The following is a 19984-nucleotide window of genomic DNA, read 5'->3' as shown; positions in this document are numbered from 1 at the left end:
GAACTGATCAGACACTTCTCAGAAGATGTACAATCGATCAACAAATACATGAAAAAATGTTCAACATCTCTAGTAATTAGAGAAATGCAAATCAAAACTACTCTAAGATTCCATCTCACTTCAGTCAGAATGGATGTTGGTGAGGATGTGGGGGAAAAGGCATACTCATACATTGCTGGTGGCACTGCAAACTGGTGCAACCAATCTGGAAAGCAGCATACAGATTCCTTAGAAAACTTGGAATGGAACCACCATTTGACCCATCTATCCCACTCCTTGGTTTATACTCTAAAGATTTAAAAACAGCATACTATAATGACGCAGCCATTTCAATGTTTATAGCAGCACAATTCACAATTGTGAAACGTGGAAGCAACCTAGATGCCCTTCAATAGATGAATGAATAAAGAAACTGTGATATATGTGACACACACACACACAATGGAATATTACTCAGCAATAAAAGAGAATAAAATGATGGCATTTGCAGGTAAATGGATGGAATTGGACGATATAATGATAAGTGAAATAAACGAATCTCAAAAAACCAGGGGCCGGATGTTTTGTTTGATAAGTGGATGCTGATCCATAATGGGGGTGGGGGCATGGAATGAATAGAGGAATTGTAGATTGGGCAAAGGGGAGGGAAGGGAGGGGGAAGGTGATGGGGGTAGGAAAGATAATGAAATTAGACAGATATCATTACCCTAGGTCCATGTATGATTGCACAAATGGTGTGACTCTACTTCATGTACACCAGAAAAGTGAAAAACTGTGCTCCATTTGTGTACATCGAATTGAAGAGCATTCTGCTGTCATGTAAAACTAATTAGAACATTTTTTTTTAAAAAAAGTAGTTCTGATGATTTAACCTACAACCAAACTATTCCAAGAAGGTGCTTTCATGCTGAGATATTCCCCTAGTCCAGGGTACATGGTGAAAAGGTAATTGCTTACTAAAAAGACACTCACAAAATAGTGGAAGATAAATGAATCCCAACAGATGTGCAAATCTCAACATAGAATAACTGGGAAATGAGGAAATAGGCCAATAAGATAACCCCCAAAAGTGCTTAACTCCCTATATAGAAATCAAAGTAGATGAAATCTCAGGCAGAGAATTTAAAAAATTGATTGTTAAAATGACCAATAAACTCAAAGAAGATACAAATCAATAAGTGAATAAATTAAAGTAAGACAATACAGAATACAAATTGGAAATCCAAAGAGGGAGATTCTGAAAAAGAACTAAACAGAACTCTTGGCAATGAATAGCAAATAAATAAAAAAAATTCAGTTGAGTCTCACCAAAAGAATAGATCAAGCAGAAGAAAGAATAGTGAGACTTGCAGACAAGGTGTTTGACTGTAATAAAGAAAACAAAAACAAGAAGCAGAGTATACAAGAAGTCTAGAACAACATTAAAAGAACTAACTTAAGACTCATAGGTTTGGAGGAGGAAGAAGAGATACAGACTTTTGGAAAAGATAACCTATTCAGTAAAATAGTAGCAGAAAATTTCCCAAATGTTAGGAATAATATGGACATTAAGATACTGGAGCATTTAGAACCCCAAATAGACAAAACAAGAAAAGACTCTCTCCATGATGAATTACACTTAAAAATACCAAAACTCCAGAACAAAGAATTTCTAAACCTATAAGAGAGAAGTTCCAAGTCACTTATAATGGCAAACCAATCCAAATAAGGGCAGATTTCTCAGCTGAGACTCTAAAGGGTAGGAGAGTTTGGAAAGATACATTTTGAACCCTGAAAGAAATTAACTACCAACTTCAATTGCTACATCCAGCAAAGCTATCCTTCAGAACTGGAGTGAAACGAAAACCTTCTGAAATAAACATAAGCTAAAGGAATTCATGACCATTAAAGCAGCATTTCAAAAGATACTCAAACAAATAAAACATTGAAAATAAAATAAAAAGACAGGAATACATAGGTATGTACAATAACACTGAATGTAAATGGTTTTAATTCTTCAATTAAAAGACATAAACTGGCAGACTGGTCTAAAAAACAAAAGCCAATTCTGTTGTCCTCAAGAAACACATGCATTGACACAGACGTTCACAGACTGGAAACAGGATAGAGGACAACATTCCATGCCAATTGAATCTGAAACAAACAGGAGGAGCTGTTTTCATATCTGACAAAGATGTCATCAAGCCAAAATTAATCAGAAGAGACAAGAAAGTCACTGCATATTGGTAAATGGAAAAATCCAACAAGAGGATACAACAATTGCAAATATTTATGCCCCAATCTTTGGTACACCCAAATTCATAAACAAACATTACAGCTGGGTGTGGTGGCACACACCTGTAATCCTTAGCTACTTGGGAGGCTGAGGCAGGAAGATTGCAAGTTTGAGGTCAACCTGGACAACTTAGTAAGACTCTGTCTCAAAATAAATTCTTATAAAGGGGATCTGGGGATGTAGCTCAGGGCTTGCCTAGCACATATGAGGTGTTTAATCTCTCATACTGTCAAAAATAAGAACTGAAAAATTACCTGACATAATGGGAGAACTAGTGCCTAATAAAATTACAGTGGGTTGATTTTAAAACACCACTCTCACTAATAGTATTCCAGACAAGAAAATAAAGATATCACGGAGTTGAGCTATTCCTTAGATTAAATAGAGAATATGTATCTACAGAATATTTTATCCAACAACAGCTAAATATGCATTCTTCTTAGCGGCTCAAGGAACTTCCTCCAAATACATCATATATTGCACTACTAAGCAAGTGTTAACAAATACAAAAAAGAAAGTAATTTCTTTCATCTTATTAAATCATAAATGAAATTAGAAATTGATATCAAGAAAAACTACAGATAGTATACAAACACATGGAGATTCAAAAATACACTATTGAATGATGAGTGGGTCATCAGGGGAGAAGTTAAAAATTATTAGAATCAAATGAGAAGAGAAACACAACATACAAGAATCTATGGAACACAATGAAGGCAGCTCTAAGAAGGAAGTTTACTATAAATGCTACATAAAAAGCAGAACAATCCCAAATGAATAACCTAATGATGCACCTCAGGGTCTTAATAAAACAAGAAAAAGTCAATCCCAAAATCAGTAGAAGGAAAGAAATACTAAAGTTCAGAGCTGAAATTAATTAAGTAGAAAATAGAAGAACAACACAAAGGATTGATGAAATAAAGAATTGGTTCATTGTCTCAATACTGAACCCAGGGCATGCTAGGTAAGTCCTCTACCACTGTGCTACATCCCCAGCCCTAAAAGTTCATTCTTTGAAAAGATAAACAAGACTGATAAATCCCAAGCCAAACTAAACAAAAGAAAGAGAAAGATGGAAAAAAATAAAAAAGAAATATTGCAATAGATATTACTGAAATCCAGGGGACCATCGGGGATTATTTTGAAAACACATATTCCAATAAGTTGAAATATCCAGAAGAAATGAATTCATTTCTAGATGCAAATGATTTACCAAAATTGAAATAAGATAGAAAACCTAAACAGATCAATAGCAAGCAATGAGATTGAAGTAATAATAATAAGTCTACCAACAAACAAGAAACCAGGAGCAAATGGATTTACAGCTGAATTTTACCAAATCTTTAAAGAAGAACTAACAACTAACAAGAATTCTCTTCAAATTATTCTGTGACATAGAAAGAGAGGGAGCACTTCCAAAGTCATTCTTCAATCTACAATCACCCTGATACCAAAACTGGATAAGGATACATCAAAAAATAAAATTACAGATCAATATCCTTAAAGAACATAGATACCAAAATCCTTAATAAAAGACTTGCAAACTAAATTTCAAAACACATTACAAAGATCATATACTTCAGTTCAGTTTGTTTCATCGTGGGGATGCAAAAAGTGTTGTTCATTATTGGCAAACCAATAAATATAATAAGGACAAAAATTACATGATCATCTCAATAGATGCAGAAAACCTTTGACAAAACATGACACCCTTTCATTAAAACAACCCTGAAGAAACTAGGAATAAAAGGAAATTACTTCAAAATAATAAGTGTTATATATAACAAACTCAAATCCAACATCATACTGACTAGGGAAAACTGAAAACATTTCCTCTAAAATCAGGGACAAGACAAGAATGGCTGTTCTCATCATCCTATTCAAAATAGTAATTAAAATTTTATCTGGAGAAATTAGGACGGGAAATATAAAAATAAATAAAAGAGATACAAATAGGAAAGCAAGAAGTCAAATTTTTCCTATTTTCAGATGACATGATCCTATATTTAGAAAACCTTAAAGGTTCAACTAAAAGACTTATAACTAATAATATTTACTTACTTTGAATAATGTTATCCAATTGCTTCAAAAGTTTAAAGACACAGGTTCCTATAAAGCTTTTAATCAAAATACAGTTTAATAGAAAAAAATTGTTGTTATTCAGTGGAAAATTTGTTTCTTAATAATGAAGAGACTCACTGCTATAAAACTCTCCAAAGTATTCAAACACATTCATCTGGGATCCTGAAATATTTTCATTCATTACTTTATCTTTATTATTATTTGTAGTATTAGGGATTGAACCTAGAGCCCCATGCATGCTAGGCAAGTGCTCTGCCACTGGGTTCCAACCCTAACCCCTGCCCCCTGCCTTTTTTTTTTTTTTTTTTTTGAGACAAAGTCTCACTAAATTGACCAAGGTAGCCTTCAATGCACAATCCTCCTGTGTCAGCTTTCTGAGTAGCTGGCATTACAGGTATTACAGGTGTGCTCCACCTCACCCAGCTTCCACTTGCTTTTTTTTGTGTGGGTACTGGGGATTGAACTCAGGTACTCAACTGAGCCACATCCCTAGTCCTTTTTTGTATTTTATTTAGAGACAGCATTTCACTGAGCTGCTCAGTGCCTCGATTTTGCTGAGGCTGGCCTTGAATCTAGATCCTCCTGCCTCAGCCTCCCGCACCACTGGCTTCCACTTGCTTTTTAACGGGCTTAAATGAGCTGCATTAATTTAAGGCCAGTAAAACTTTTTTCAAAGTTTTTAAAAAATGAAAACCTAAGAGTTTTTTCTCTTTTGCCTTTCTAGTCTCTAAAAAATGTTTACTGTCGATGCATACGTCTAAATGGAATACTACAGACTCATAAAAATTATTTCAGTAAGCATATAAAATAGTAGGGGAAACTGAAAACATAACAAAAACTAATATATTGGGGCTGGGGCTGGGACTGGGGCTCAGTGGCAAAGCACTTGCCTGGCATGTGTGAGATATTGGTTTGATCCTCAGCATCACATAAAAAATGAATTAATAAAGATATTGTGTCCCTCTACAACTAAAAGAATACTTAAACAATCCAATATATTAAGGTATATTGAAGTGAAAGGCTTAATAGCCATGCTTTATTGAGTAGTTCAAATTGTAAGGGAAAATGCAAAGCCTATAGTCCATCCAAGAATAGATGACTTACACTGCTAATAATGAATCTAAAAGAATTTGCATAGTATATCTTGTATCCATATTAGAACAACTCCATGTAGTCTGTTTTTGGGTCATATTTTATATAAACCAGATTTCTCTTTCATGTATTTTCCCCAAACAGGCTTACCCACCACTTCCTCAGTTAAAACACAAGGCCTATGATCACATGACAGTCCAGCCATGTCAAATCTTCAACAGGAATCAAAAATTGGTTAAAATTACCAAGGTCAAAACATCGTACTGATACCCAAAACATTGTTACCCTATGATATAAATAATGGTTCCTACAGCATAAAGATTGTCTTCAGCTCTAACAACAAAACAAAGCTCTTTATATGCATAGTACCACTATGAGGTAGAAAAGGTAGGTGCTGGAACCATCACTTCTACAGAATCACGGAGTTAAAAGGGATTGGAGGAGGAGGCAGCTTCCCAGAAAGATTGCCTTAACACCCCCTAAATTCCCGTGCTGGTGATCCAACCCAAGTATGTGCTAGGCTATTGCACTGCCACATCCGGAGCTCCTGCCTACACTTTTTTAACCTGAGAAACCAGAGTATTAAGAAGAGGTGAAAAGAGTTGGAGGTATAGCTTTGTGGTTGAGCTTTTGCCTCCTGTGTGTGTGAATCCCTGTGTTCAATCCCCAGCACGGAAGGAAGGAAGGAAGGAAGGAAGGAAGGAAGGAAGGGGGTAGGTAGGTACTGACCCTCTGCCTTAAAGGAAACCAATGGTAAAATTAAAAGGGGAAGTAGACTGGAAGACTTCTCAGTCTGCCCTCTTGCCATAGGGCTGTACCAGCTAACTGATAAAATTTCTTTTCTCTCCTGAGTGCCTAAAGCAACCATTTAAATTACATAGAATCCGATCCCGTACATGTCCAGTGTGACATCAAGTACTACAACAAGGAACCCTTCTGTCTGATGTGCAAAAGATACCCAATTGGATAGTCTAAACACTTTTAAGAATAATTTTACAGCACAATAAAGGCTTGATTAACTCAAAAATATTATTTCATTCCTCCCCAAAATGACTATTTTCAGTGCATCACAACTCTGGCAAAATTGGTAATAAAACTTCCACTGGGTCTATGGTATGCAGGGTCCTGACTAAACCACAGAAGAATACCAGAAAATTTCCTACCCAATTAACACTTTCAAGTACATCTTTGTAAAGGAAGAAGACATCAATTTACTCTTTTGGAAAAAGAATATCAAAAGGATAACTTTCTAGTGTGGTTAGCATCTTCTGATGGCATCCAGTAACTGTTATTTGTTCTTATAATTTTATTGTTACAAATATTTTGTATTACTACCATTCCAAGTTGATTATCAGTCATATTTTCCATACATTTATATTTTTAATACAAAGGGAAGCCTTATAAAAGTTTTCAGTCCCTAAAATTATATCCAATAATATTAAGTCACAAGCAATTTTTATGAATTTCTTCCTAATGGTCCCTTAATGCTAAATTTCACTATTACTAAAAATACAAAGGCAGGAACAGATAGAGGAATAACACTTTTGTATCCCCTTTACCTTTTCTTTCATTACTGATAAAATTTATGCATGGAGCTAGAGATATAGCTCAGTGGGAGAATGCCTGCTTAGCACATGTGAGCTCCTGGTTTCAATCCCTGGCACAAAAATAAATAAATAACATCTATGCATACACAGATATGCATATATATGTATATATGTATACATATAAATATGTATGTGTAAATATATACATATATATTGGGAAGCACTATTATTTTAATATCATTACTATTTTAAAATTAAACTCTAGAAGCAAGAATAGAGAATGTTCTCTGAAAACACGTTCTACCAAAATGTCATTTTACTTTCATTGATTCAACCTCACCTCCATGAAAATAATTAATTTTAACTGCCCCCAAAGAGTTAGCAATTTTCAATCTTACATTTTACTAGTTTTAGCTGCCAACCTAGGAAACCTGAGTACCCAATATACCTATATTAATCACCACCTAAAAAAAAAAGTTTGTGAACAAGTATTCATTGTGACCTCAGTATATTCACAGTATCACAGTGACTGACACACAGTAAGACACAGTACAGATATTTGTGGATGGATTTATGGAAGAGCAGAGGCTGCCTGGGTAGCAGGCAATGCATAAAAGAAGAGTGAAAGAACCCTAAATCCAGAGATACCTACAATAATAGGATGTAGATAATAAGCACAGAATCACTGAGCTGAGGACCAGTTAAGACCAAATGGGAAAAAAAAATACAAAGAGGAGTTCAATCAGTCCTTATTTCAGTGCTAAATAAAGAGAAACAAATTATGTGCTCTAAGAGGGTAAAGCTGCAAGACAAAGGCAAAAAGTCAGGAAAAAGAAATGAAACACATGTCCACAGAACAGTAAGCAGATTAGTTTGTCTAAAGTAGAGAGTTTATGAAGGGAATCCTGGGAAGGAAGGATGCAAAGTCAGGCGGTAATGGCCAGATGCTATGCAGAACACAAACACTGAGAGTGTCAGCTGCCACCTCTTCTCCACACCTCCTTTAGAAAGCAGTATCCTCCCCCAGTCTCACAGCCACACCCCCATCATATGCTTTCCTCATCCAAATTCCAGTAAACCAAAATTTCCAATAAAGTGACAAAAATGTTTAAAATCACAGAAAATGCAGAAAAAGAAAAAGAAAACAGGAAGCATAAGCAATTTGAATACCACCACACAACTTATGGCTTGAAGTATTAATTTGCAAATCATATCTAGTCAATTTATATCCTGCCAAGTTTTTGTATACAATTTTAGAGTTATTTGGTTTGGGTTTAGCAAATTTAACTCTGACCATTTTTTTTAAAAAAATTTTTAGTTGTTGATGGACCTTTATTTTATTCATTTATTTACATGCAGTACTGAGAATCTAACCCAGTGCCTCACACATGCAAGGCAAGTGCTCTACCACTGAGCCACAAGCCCAGCCCTGACTCTGACTATTTTGAACAATGAAGTTTATTAAGAAAACAAATCAGGTTAGGAAAGAATCAGTACCAATTAAGTGTTCCTTATGCACTAAGCAAAGTCGTAAGGGCTTTATATACACTATTTCATTTAATCTTAATATTATTAAGTGTAATTGCTCCTCTATCTTCATACATATGAGGGAAAAACTACTTGAGAGTCAAATAGCAAAGCTAGGATGCAAAAATGCCTAGAATAACCATGATTAGAATAACTACTGTTATCATCATCCAAGATATTTTCAACTTTTTACTAGAATCAGGAGAAAAGGCACTAAAAACACCAGTTCTATTTCAAATAAGTATAGTTTATATCCAAAACTTAAACACACTTAAAATTAGGCCAGTCCTCACTTCATAAAACACGTATTAAAACTCATGACTGATGCTATTGGAGTACTTGACTTTGATCCAAGCCATAGTCCTGAAAGAACCATGAGAAAGGATGTTTCAGACTAAACTAACTTTCAAGCCCAGCGTATGCTGTCAAATTCTATTCTGATATATGGAACCCAGTAAGTCAATATTTAAGGAAAATGATAGAATTCCTATAAGCAATCTCCTTTCCTTTTACAGTTAAGATTTTCTAGCCTTTAAAAATTCAATGTAATGGTTTAACAAGTCTTTGTATTCCTAAGGCATGTCCTTCTTTCTACTGATACTAAAATCAAGATAATCTTTAGAAAGGCCAATATGAGTATTATAAAATCAAAGTTCTAAAATATAAGATTTCAATTAATTAGTCCTACAAATGCTCAATAACCCACTTGGTTTTATTTTATACACATTGACAACAGATTTGGTTTTTAAAGGATATATCCTAGGTAGGTCACATACTAGCTTAATGCCCTTAGGCAAATTACTTCACTTATCTGAGCCTTGGTTTGCTCCTAAGAAAAATGAGGATAAGCAGCTATACTTCAAGACTGTTGAAAGGATTAGAGATAATCCAACACAGAGACCTGCCATTTAGAATTGCAATAAATACAGCTAACATCGTAATTCTAGACTTTATAAGCCAATAACTAATTGATGAGAAAAACCAAATTATGAGGAAGAAACTAAAGATATCTCTAAAAATAACAACAAGGGAAGAGTCAAGAAACTATATAGATACAAAAACTGAGGCCACTAGCTTACACATTTAAATAGATGTTAAGGGCATCACTAATGTTTTTATAAGATGTTAACAATGATGTTCCTGAAGATGACATTAAGCCTTTTTAAAAAGATTAAATTTTTAAATTCTATGTGTTTTAAAAAATGACAGATAAGCACATAATTGACTTGGCAAGATTCTCATCAAAATGATTTCACAAATTCGGGACACGGCTCAGTGTTAGAACACTTGCCTAGTATGCAGAAGGTCCTGGGTTTGATCCCCAGCACCAAAAAAAAAGCAGCAAAACAAACAAAAATTGATTTACCATCACATATACTTTACATGTTAGATGTCCAAACTTTAATTAACTGCAAAACTATTACTGGGCTGGGACTATACCTCAGACATAGAACAAATGCTTAGCACGTGTAAGGCCCTAGGTTCAATTCCCAACACCACAGAAAAAGAAAAAGAAGGAAAAAAAAATGTGCTACCAAGATTTTGTTACACGTAATGTATAAATGAACCTATCATTTTTTCCAATAATCATTGTAAAATATGCATTTTGAACAAAATAACCAAAAATTTAAATATCATGGACTATTAACAGCATCAAGTTCTTTCTTTCTTTTTTTTAAATTTTTTTTTGAGTCCAAGGATACTCTACTACTAAGAGACACCCCCAGCCCTTTTAATTATTATTATTATTATTACTATTTCCTTTTTTTTTTTTTAAAGATACATTCTCACTAAATTGCCAAGGCTAGGCTTAATCCTTTTGTTTCAGCCTCCCAAATCACTAGGATTGCAGTTATAAGCCACCTTGCCTAGCCCTCGGTTTCTTAATAGCTGAAACAAGATGTTTTGGTATCCCACATTGCTTAAGTTTTTTATATCTACCAAAGAAACAGAGACATGTGCCATGGAAATCCCTTTTCACTTGAATTTTCTCCCTACATTTGGAAGGAAGTAAAAAGTGAGAAACATCTGTACTTTCCTTCAGAGCTGACAACTCTCATCCTATGGTTTAAAAATAGAAGTTATTTTGTCATTTTTTAATGCAGAGTAATACTCCATTGTGTAATGTCAAATGTCTTCTTTGATATAAGGAGAGTAGCTAAGAACAGAGTAGGGTCGAAGAGCATGAGAAGAAGATTAACATTAAACAGGGATGAGAGGTGGGAGGGAAAGGGAGAGAGAAGGGAAAATGCATGGAAATGGAAGGAGACCCTCAGAGGTATACAAAAGTACATACAAGAGGAAGTGAGGGGAAGGGGAAAAATAATACAAGGGGGACAAACGAATGTCAGTAAAGGGGGCAGAGAGAGAAGAGGGGAGGGGAGGGGAGGGGAGGGGAGGGGGGATAGTAGAGGATAGGAAAGACAGCAGAATACAACAGACACTAGTATGGCAATATGTAAATCAATGGATGTGTAACTGACGTGATTCTGCAATCTGTATATGGGGTAAAAATGGGAGCTCATAACCCACTTGAATCAAATTGTGAAATATGATATATCAAGAACTATGTAATGTTTTGAACAGCCAACAATAAAAAATTAAAAAAAAAAAAAAAAAAAAAAATAGAAGTTATTTATGAAAGGCTACAGATAAAATGATCACCTGCTTCAAAAGCAGCTGGCAATTAAATGATCCAAATTCATGCACAACCAAAGTCAAATAATTCTTTCCCTAAGGACAATCCTAGCTGCCCAAACTCCTGGTAATTTCCAATACACCCATGAAATAGCAGAGGACGGTAAAGAAGCAAATGTAATGGCAGATAACAAGAGTCAACAGCTGAGAAACAGAGGCTTGTATCAATCTGGATTCCCTCTACCACCAGACCAACAGTGAGAGTTTCCATAAAAGTTGCCTCAAGAAAATCTGATTCACTTTGGCCAACAATCATCTTTCACCCAGCCCAAGGAAGAACAGATGTTCAACCATTAAAGGGGTATACGTTATTATCAACAGAAACCAGAAAACCTCATCAGTGAAGGCCTTAGAGTCTACAACAATTTTTTTAACCGTTTTTACTCTATTGTCTTACAGTGCTGAATGTCAAATGCAAGTAATGAGAAAGTGCACCCATACACAAATCAGTAGACTCAGCTTCTGTCTCTAGCTATGCTTCTAATGAGTCTGACCTTGAGAAAGTTATTTCACCTTTTTTTCTACCTCCATTTCCTACCAGTCATAAGGTTAGGTTAAACCCACTGATTTTTTTTCTTTTTTTCCTAAACAAGGCAGAGAGAAGATTAATTGAAGTTGCTATACAAAAACATATCTGCTTGTCACTGCATCTATATCTAATCATCAAATATTAAGTAGGCAATGTCCACATAAAAACAACTAACTCTTGTTTGTTATTTTTTTGGTACTGGGAATTGAACCCAGAGTCCCTCTACTACAGAGCTACATCCCCAGCCCTTTTATTTATTTCTATTTTAATACAGGGCCCCACTAAGTGCTGAGCCTGGTCTTGAATGTGTGATCTTCCTGCCTCAACCTCCTCAGGAGCTGGGTTTATATGTGTAGGCCATCACACTCAGCAAAATGACTTTACTTTTACTCTACAAGTTAAAGAAAAACAAACAAAAATGCCTGCCTGGAGACATCAAAAGGACCCAGGTGCTACCTAAATAAAGCTCTTTTTTTAAATTAATTTTTTAAAAAAATTCTAATTAGTTATACATGACAGTAGAATGCATTTTGACACTTTGTACACAAATGGAACATAACTTCTCATTCCTCTAGCTGTACATGGTGCTGAGTCACACCAGTAGTATAATTATACATGTACATAGGGTAATAATGTCTGTCTCATTCTATGGTCCTTCCCATCCCCAGTGCTCCACCCCTCCCGCCATTCCCCTGTGCACAATCCAAATTTCCTTCATTTTTCCCTACCCCGCCCCCACACTGTGGATCAGCATCCCCTTCTCAGAGAAAACTTCAGCTTTTGGTTTTTTGAGATTGGTTTATTTCGCCTAACATGATATTCTCTAGTTGCATCCATTTTACCTGCAAATGGAAACACAGCTCTTTTGAGAGTCCCAAATTTCAAATCTGAAAATACTGCCTAGCAAATTAAAATGATACACAGTTCCAAGAATATACTTCTTTTTTAAGAAAAATAAAAACTTCAATGTATTTCAGGTCCTATGTCTCAGAACTCTGTTCAATACCTCTGACAATACCTTTTCTTACACTTTGCCAAGGAGATAAGCCACTGAATTCTTGATGTTTCCAGGATAGTATCCTGCATATAGACAGATAGGTAGGTCAGTAGATAGATAATAGACAGATTCCTGTGCACTGTCCTTTTTTTTCCAATAATGGAGATGGAACCCAAGGCCTTGCCTATGCTACACAAGAGCTTTAACAATGAGCTCCTGCCCCAGCCCTCTGCATTTTAAGAGCTTTCTCTTCACTCAGTGAAACTTTGAAAGGCAGAACCATGATTGTGTTGGGGATGCAAGGCAGTGTTAAAACTTTTGGCTAGCATGCATGAAGTACTGGATTGGATACTTATCACTAAAACAACAAAACAAAAACAAAAGCATAGCCTGGCACAATGTGGCTGCCCAGTATGTATGTATATATGTGTGTGTATGATATATATATCTGTGTGTGTATGCATACATGCATATACAGATGTGTCTATAGGCATATATATGCTAAATGAATGAAACAAATTCTTATGCTAGTAGGAATAGCTATCACTAATATTAATTATTGATAATCTTTTTTTAGTAAAAATATTTAATTGGTTCTTTTTAGTTATACATGACAGTAGAATTCACTTTGATACAATTACAAATGCATGGAATATATCTTAATTATGGTGAATAATTTTTGTTTTTAGAAAACTATATAAATGAATGCTATCTAAGGAGAAAATACATGATTTCTCACCAATATCAACTCCAAAAAATTGGGCTGATGATGTAGCTCAAAGGGTAGAATATTTGCTAGCATGCACAAGGCCTTGGGTTTTACCCATAGCACTGTAAAAAAAATAAATGAATTAATAAAAATTAACTCAAGAACTTTCCAATCCTTTTCCATCAAGTTTTCTTTATTATTTTCTTTTCTTTTCTTTTGTTGTGTGTGTTTGTGTTGCTTTTTGTTTTGTCTCATTTTGGTTTTTATAATTAATCTAGTTGGTTTAAGACTACAGACATTCCTATTTACTGAATCTAAAATAAAGAGAAGAAAGGAAAAAAACAAAAAGCACAACATCTAACCAGCTAAGTGTAAGCTGTCGTCATTGAGAAATTTCACCAAAGTAATTTCTATAAATGATCTATTTATGAAAATAATTGAACATAAAAATTTTAAAGTGCCTTTCAAATTTTAGTCATTCAAATATTTATCACAAACCTACCAGCACTGACATAAATTTTCATATTTTTCCCCTATTCTTTCAATTCTAACACTATTTCATTCAAAAAATTAAGAGTAGATGTTAAGTAAACAGGAAACAAACTGACAGTGAACCTTAAGGTAAGGCCTTGGAACCAATAAGCCTATAGCAAAGGATAAACTCATTCTGCTATTTGATTGGGTGTTTTCCCACAATAAACTGATCCTTCCACTGTGCATTCTATGTGTGAGTCTATAACAAATGGCTAAGGAAGAGAACTATCACTTGAACATATCTGGATATGCTTTTGGTCTTCTGATCTTCCCCACTTCCAAGTTAGAGAAGTTCTGGCTGGGTCACGGAAAAGAAAGAAGTTACTCCTAATACTCTATTGTATATTCATTTTCCAATAGCATGTATCAGATTTTCTTGTCTTTGCAAGCAGTAGTGACTGTTTCACTTCACAAAATAGTCCTACCTAGATTGCTGTAAGATAGAAACGACATATTACATATATATGTAAATTCAGGTGTGTGGGTACTAGAGCAGTCAGAGATCACCTTTGGAAAGTACTGGAACAAATGTTTTGTGCCTCCAATACTGACCCTTGAGAAAGACCATGAAAAAAGTTGTTCTTTTAATGCTTTGGGAATGAAGAAGAAAAAGAATGATGGTTTAGCAAACAAGACACAAAAGGAATTTATCTGCCTACTGGGGTTCTGAACGTTAGGAAACAGCAGATATTTGGGAGAACTGAGCAGAGAAGCCTTTTCCTGAGATGATTTAGGTCAGACACAACTAAATTGTTCCCTTCGCCACCCTGAAATAAAATAAAAAACCAACAAGTATATATCCAAGGCAATCACTGAGGGATGAGCAGGGTTGAAAAGGATTCACTAGGAAGACACTAGCAGGCCAGGGCCTTTCAGAACTGGGGAGGGCGGGTCACAGGGTAAGGCCCTGATTGGCAGGCGACCTGCCACCTGGAGACTAGCAGCAAGGCACGCTCACCTGTGAACACGTTCTGAAAGCCATCCGCAGTCCCCGGAGCTCCAGACACCTTGCCTGCTAGAGCAGGGGACAGGCCACCGCTACTGTTTGCAGCTGCGCCAGGCTCCAGAAGGTGCGCAGAGCCTCCTGCCGCCGGGGTACCGGCACCCAGCTCCTGAGTCCAGTCGGCTGAGCGGCTGAGGCCGCCTGCGAGGCTGCCTTCGGTCCGGTGCTTCTTGGCTGGGGCGACTGCTGAGACTAGGGCGGTTCTGGGGCCCCGGCTCAAGGAGGGCTCCAGTCGTCTCTTAATCCTGGGGCTCTGGCTGGGGGACTGAGACGGGGAGTGATTGGGTGAGCTGAGCTGCCGGGTGGTGGTCTTGATGTAACAGGGGGTAATGAGTGGGTAGGGCTTGAAGCAGCGCGGGCTGGGCGCGGGGCTACCGGGCAGAGAGGTGGCTGCTGCGGGGACCCTGGCCCCGTGCGTCTGCTCCTCTGGCTCTTCATCCAGACTCTGCGTGACCTCTCCCACCTCTGGGCCCCACTCTTCCACTGGAGAGCCTCGGGGAGCATCCTCAAAAGCATCCTCCTCTGCTTCCTCGTCTGTGTCTTCAGCTTCTCTTACGGAGGCTGGTACTGCGCCCTCCTCCGTCCTGGCCTCGGGAAATGGGAAGGCGGTGGAGGAAGGCGAGTCTGCTACTGCAGACTGGGCCGGCGGTAAACTGGGCGCCTCCGAGGCAAGGAGGCCCTTGGGGGATGGCGGCTGCTCTGGCACCCGGGACGTGGTGGTCTGGCTTTCAGGAAGGTCAGAGGGCGCGGATAGTGCCTGCTCTGTGTCGGGACTGCCTCGGGCCTCCTCAGCCCCTCCGCTCGGTCCCAGCAGAAACCCGTGGAGGCCCAGGAAGGCCCCGGGTTGAGGGAAGGCGGCAGCGGGGGGCGCTGCAGGCTCCTCGGAGTTCTGGTGCTGCTGCTGCTGCTGCTGCTGCTGCTGCTGCTGCTGCAGGCGAATCGCCTGCTGGATGTCTGAGAGCAAATCCTCTTGCTCCGCAGCCGAATGGAAGCTATAGATGTCCGTGTCCGAGCCCGAACTGGTCCTTTGTCCATCCTGCGCCCCTACCACAGTTTCCAAATCCTCTGCGACCGCCTGGACCCCTAACCCAGCCTCTGCAGGCCTAGGACCACCTGGAAGGGTTATCTCAAAAGGGTCCGCACACTCAGTATCCGACAGGCCCGTCTCATCAGCAGACAGGCTGAGGTCCGGGGTCTTGGTGACCAGGGAATGAGCGCTGTCCAGCTCCCCGGTCTGCAGGGCCTGAGAGTCCAACACATCCTCCCGGGAGCCGCCAGAACCTTTCCCTTTGGAGAGGTTCTTCCTAATCCGCAGGTTGGAAAACACGGAGGGTCTGGAGTCCGACTTGCTCTTCTTTTTGCCGGGTTCCCCGCCGCTGCCCCCTCCTCCCTTGCTGTGCTTGCCCAGAGCCTTCTTGCTCCCGCTCCCCTTCTTTGTAGCTTCCACATCCCTGGGCCCCACAGCATCCTCGGCGCCGCATCCACCGCCTTCGTGTAAGGCATCACCTGCGCTCCTCTTCAGCTTCGCATCCTGGTTCCCCATATTGCAATGCCGCCGCTGTGCCGCTGCACCTTGGGTACTCAGGCCATTTCGGCCCTTCTCGGCTCCTGGGCCGGGCCAGGGGAGTCTTCAGGGCACGTTAGGCAGCTGGGCGAGCCGCTGGGAGAAGAGGCCAACAAGCCCCCGGCTGGCCCCGCTGACATCTGCTGCGGCTTTGCATAATGCGCGGCAGCTCGGGTGGCTGCCTTCGCTGCGGTTGCGGCCCGGGCTGGCTGGGCGCGAACATGCTCAGTACAGCGCTCGGCGCCCGCCAATGGCTGTGCGGGACGCAGCTTGGGCCTGGCTCCCCGCCCGCTGCTGCCGCCCCCTTGGCCCCCTCTTGGCTCTTCGTTGAACCCGAGCGCGAAAAACGTTTCCTCTATCCTGGGGACTTTGATTTCCACGGTGCTTACAGGATGCTTTGCCGCCCCCCACCCCTTCGAATAGTTCGTGGATTGGAACATACACACGAACTTCAAAGCTCTCGAACCTTCAATGAAAAAAAGTTAAATAGAAAAGAAGAAAATTTCACACAGGAAAAAACGGAAGCCCTGTTCCAATTTAAAGGTACCATAATATCTCTGTCACACAACCCTTAAACTAAATCTGCCTGCTTCTATATGGATCTTAAGTAAATATTTGCTGAATGAATGGATTGCTGTTTTTTGAATAATTGATTATCTCCTTGAACACTTTAATGTGCTCGAGCATATGGCTTAGGAAAGGTTACTACACATGATGCTGCACATATGTTTTATACAGAACTTGTCCAGAACAGGACATTAGCTGTCATTTCCAAAGTTGGCATTTCAAACTGCTTTAGACAAAGAAGAGGTGGGTGAAGCAGGAAATACTGAGATTAGAGCTGATTAAAATGCTAATCTCCAAAATTCTATGTTTACCATATAAATTAAACAGCATTTGTATTCCAAAAGGGTACATATACTATAACTCCCAGGAGGTCAATCTCATCAATATTAAACATGTCACTATTGTGGTCGCCTACCAAAAGGAAACACCCTTGGCATAAATATGTGAAATCAGATATTACTATATAAACCACCATTTTCCCAAGCAAGTCGTCCCAGGTACACTTTGTTCTGTACCAGGACTTCTTAACATTCTGGCCTCAATATTAGTATAAAAACTTTTCCTCATTGTAAATTTGTCATTACTTTAATTACTTACTACAGTTGGCTAACTTTGTTTTAAAATATTTTAAAACACCATTGGTAGTGAAAGAAGTTCCAAGCAGTAAACTGAGATTAAAGTGTCATTAATCAATAATGTTACAAGTATTTAAGTTAGAAGTTCTATGTTAACTACTTTGAAAATATGGACTAGTAAACACAGAGGAGGGAAAAGTAGAACGTGTTCTATGATCCATTTTAAATGCAGCAAGCAAATATATAGTCTTTTCTTGCATAGTATGAACCAACATTTTTTTAAAGTGTCTCCTTTAACATCTTTATAAAGAAAAAGAAAGATGGAAAAGCATATACATCAATTAGTACTATCCGTTTTCAAACTATAATCTTAAAAAATAAATGTAACTTCAGGGCAGGTAGCCAGTTGTCCTTAGCTGGCCCTTTTGAGCAAATGGTTTGGAAAAATCAACTTTAATAACTTTGCCAGGGTAATATTCCAGTCTCTAAGCAATTCCGGAATGCTTGAAAAGCCTTTGTTTCACCTCTTTCACAAGACTGCTCTCTTCTTTTTTCTAGAATACAGGCTTCCCAGAGGGCACAATTTGCCTGTAGATATTAGAATTTTCTACTTCTTTGCCAAAGTACTTAGAAATCTTTATTTTTTGCTCTTTCTTTAACAGATCATCTTTGATTCTAAATTATTTGTTCCCTTACTATTTTCTTCTGTGATGTATTCTAGAAGTTAAGAAGACAAAAGGCAGGGAAGAATAGAGAATGGGAGGAAGGGAGATAGTGAGAAGGCTGCTGATTCTTTTTTTTTTCACATCCTTTGTGAGACAAAAGGCGGGAGTTGGGCTGCAGATCACAGTTGACAAAGTTCTATTACATGCAAAGACTCATTTGAAAATTACAGCTGTGGGTATCAAATGTAGGTAGATATTCTTAACCCAGTAATAATTAATGCATAAGATCAGACAAACTGTGAGATTTGTCAAAGCTCTCAGGAGGAAACGCAATATTTGAGCCCACAAATTTAAGTCACAATTTTTTTAGAACAAACAACACCACATTGTTTACTTTTTGGAGGGATGGTAAAAGTATCACAAAGGAAAACCTGGATATTTTGCCAAAGCATTTGTTTATATTTAGTAGCTATTTAGTAATCCTAGAATGCCTGTGACAAGGCCCAAATTTAAGTTCATCTGACCAAGAAAGAGCATCAGGGCTGGTGACATATCTAAGCAGTAGAGTGCATGCCTGGGTTCGATACCCAGTACCACCAAAAAGAAAAAAAAAAAAAAGGAAGGAAGGAAGATAGATTGATTTGTGGTTGTAAAATTACATTTAACAGAAAATTAGAGATCTCACCTTATGCCCAGCCACATCCTAGGTGACAAGGATACAGAAAAGAAAGACAAATATGACCAGCTCCTACATTCAAAGATAATAGCACTTCGTAATTGTTGGTAAAAATTAAACTATTAGCATCCCCAAAAGGTCACCAAAACTGCACATAAAATAAGAAGCAGTGCTACCTGTTTTTCAACATAGAGAATTTAATATACCACTTTATTATTATTATTTTATTGATTGATTGATTTTTGTTGTACTGGAGATTGAACCCAGGAACATTCTATCCCTGAGGTAAGTCCCCAACCCTTTTATAAAAATTTTTATTGGAGATTTAGTCTTGCTAAGTTTCCCAGGCTTTCCTTAAAATTGCAATCTTTCTGATTCTGCCCTTGGAGTCTCTAGGATTTCAGGCATGTGTACTCCACTGGATAAGGATTTTAAACAAACAATTAGTGAACTGATGTGTAGCTCAGTGGTAGAGAAGATGCTTAGCATACACAAGGCCCTGACTTAGATCCCCCAACACATTAAAAAAAAAAAGAAAGAATGAATATATAAATAAATAAAATTTACAGAAGTAGGTTGATAAACTTTGAACAAATATTGAAGTTTGGTTCATAATATGTATATTGTATAGTTAAGTATCCTAATCTTTGTAATTTACGCTAAAATTCATGAAAAATAAAATGCTTTAATGAAAAAAATAAAATGCTTTAATGGGTACATGAACACGTATATGATAAAGCAAATATATTAATGTTAAGAGTATAATTTATATGGTAGATATAAGAAATTTCTGTAACTTTTCTGAATGTTTGAAAACTTTCATACTAATCAGTTGGAGAGAAAAGCACATTTCAAAAGCTGTGAATTTCTAAAAAAAAAAATTCATGACATGAATTTTTCATGTCATGGTTAATAGCACTCAGTAAACTCAAATGGGGGCCTGGG

General features: G+C 37.9%; 1 protein-coding gene across 1 annotated transcript in view; it reads right to left on the bottom strand.

The window, feature by feature from the left end:
• Fmn2 (formin 2) overlaps positions 1–16535 on the bottom strand; it is a 371367-nt gene extending 354832 nt beyond the window's left edge. Inside the window, exon 1 of the mRNA XM_071619722.1 lies at positions 14948–16535. Coding sequence (XP_071475823.1) covers positions 14948–16535 — 1588 coding nt within the window. The remainder of the gene's footprint in view (positions 1–14947) is intronic.
• Positions 16536–19984: the final 3449 nt, after the last annotated feature.

This window comes from Marmota flaviventris, chromosome 12 (genome assembly GCF_047511675.1).
Source record: "Marmota flaviventris isolate mMarFla1 chromosome 12, mMarFla1.hap1, whole genome shotgun sequence".
Taxonomy (NCBI): Eukaryota; Metazoa; Chordata; class Mammalia; order Rodentia; family Sciuridae; genus Marmota; species Marmota flaviventris.
This window is presented reverse-complemented; position numbering and strand designations above follow the sequence as displayed.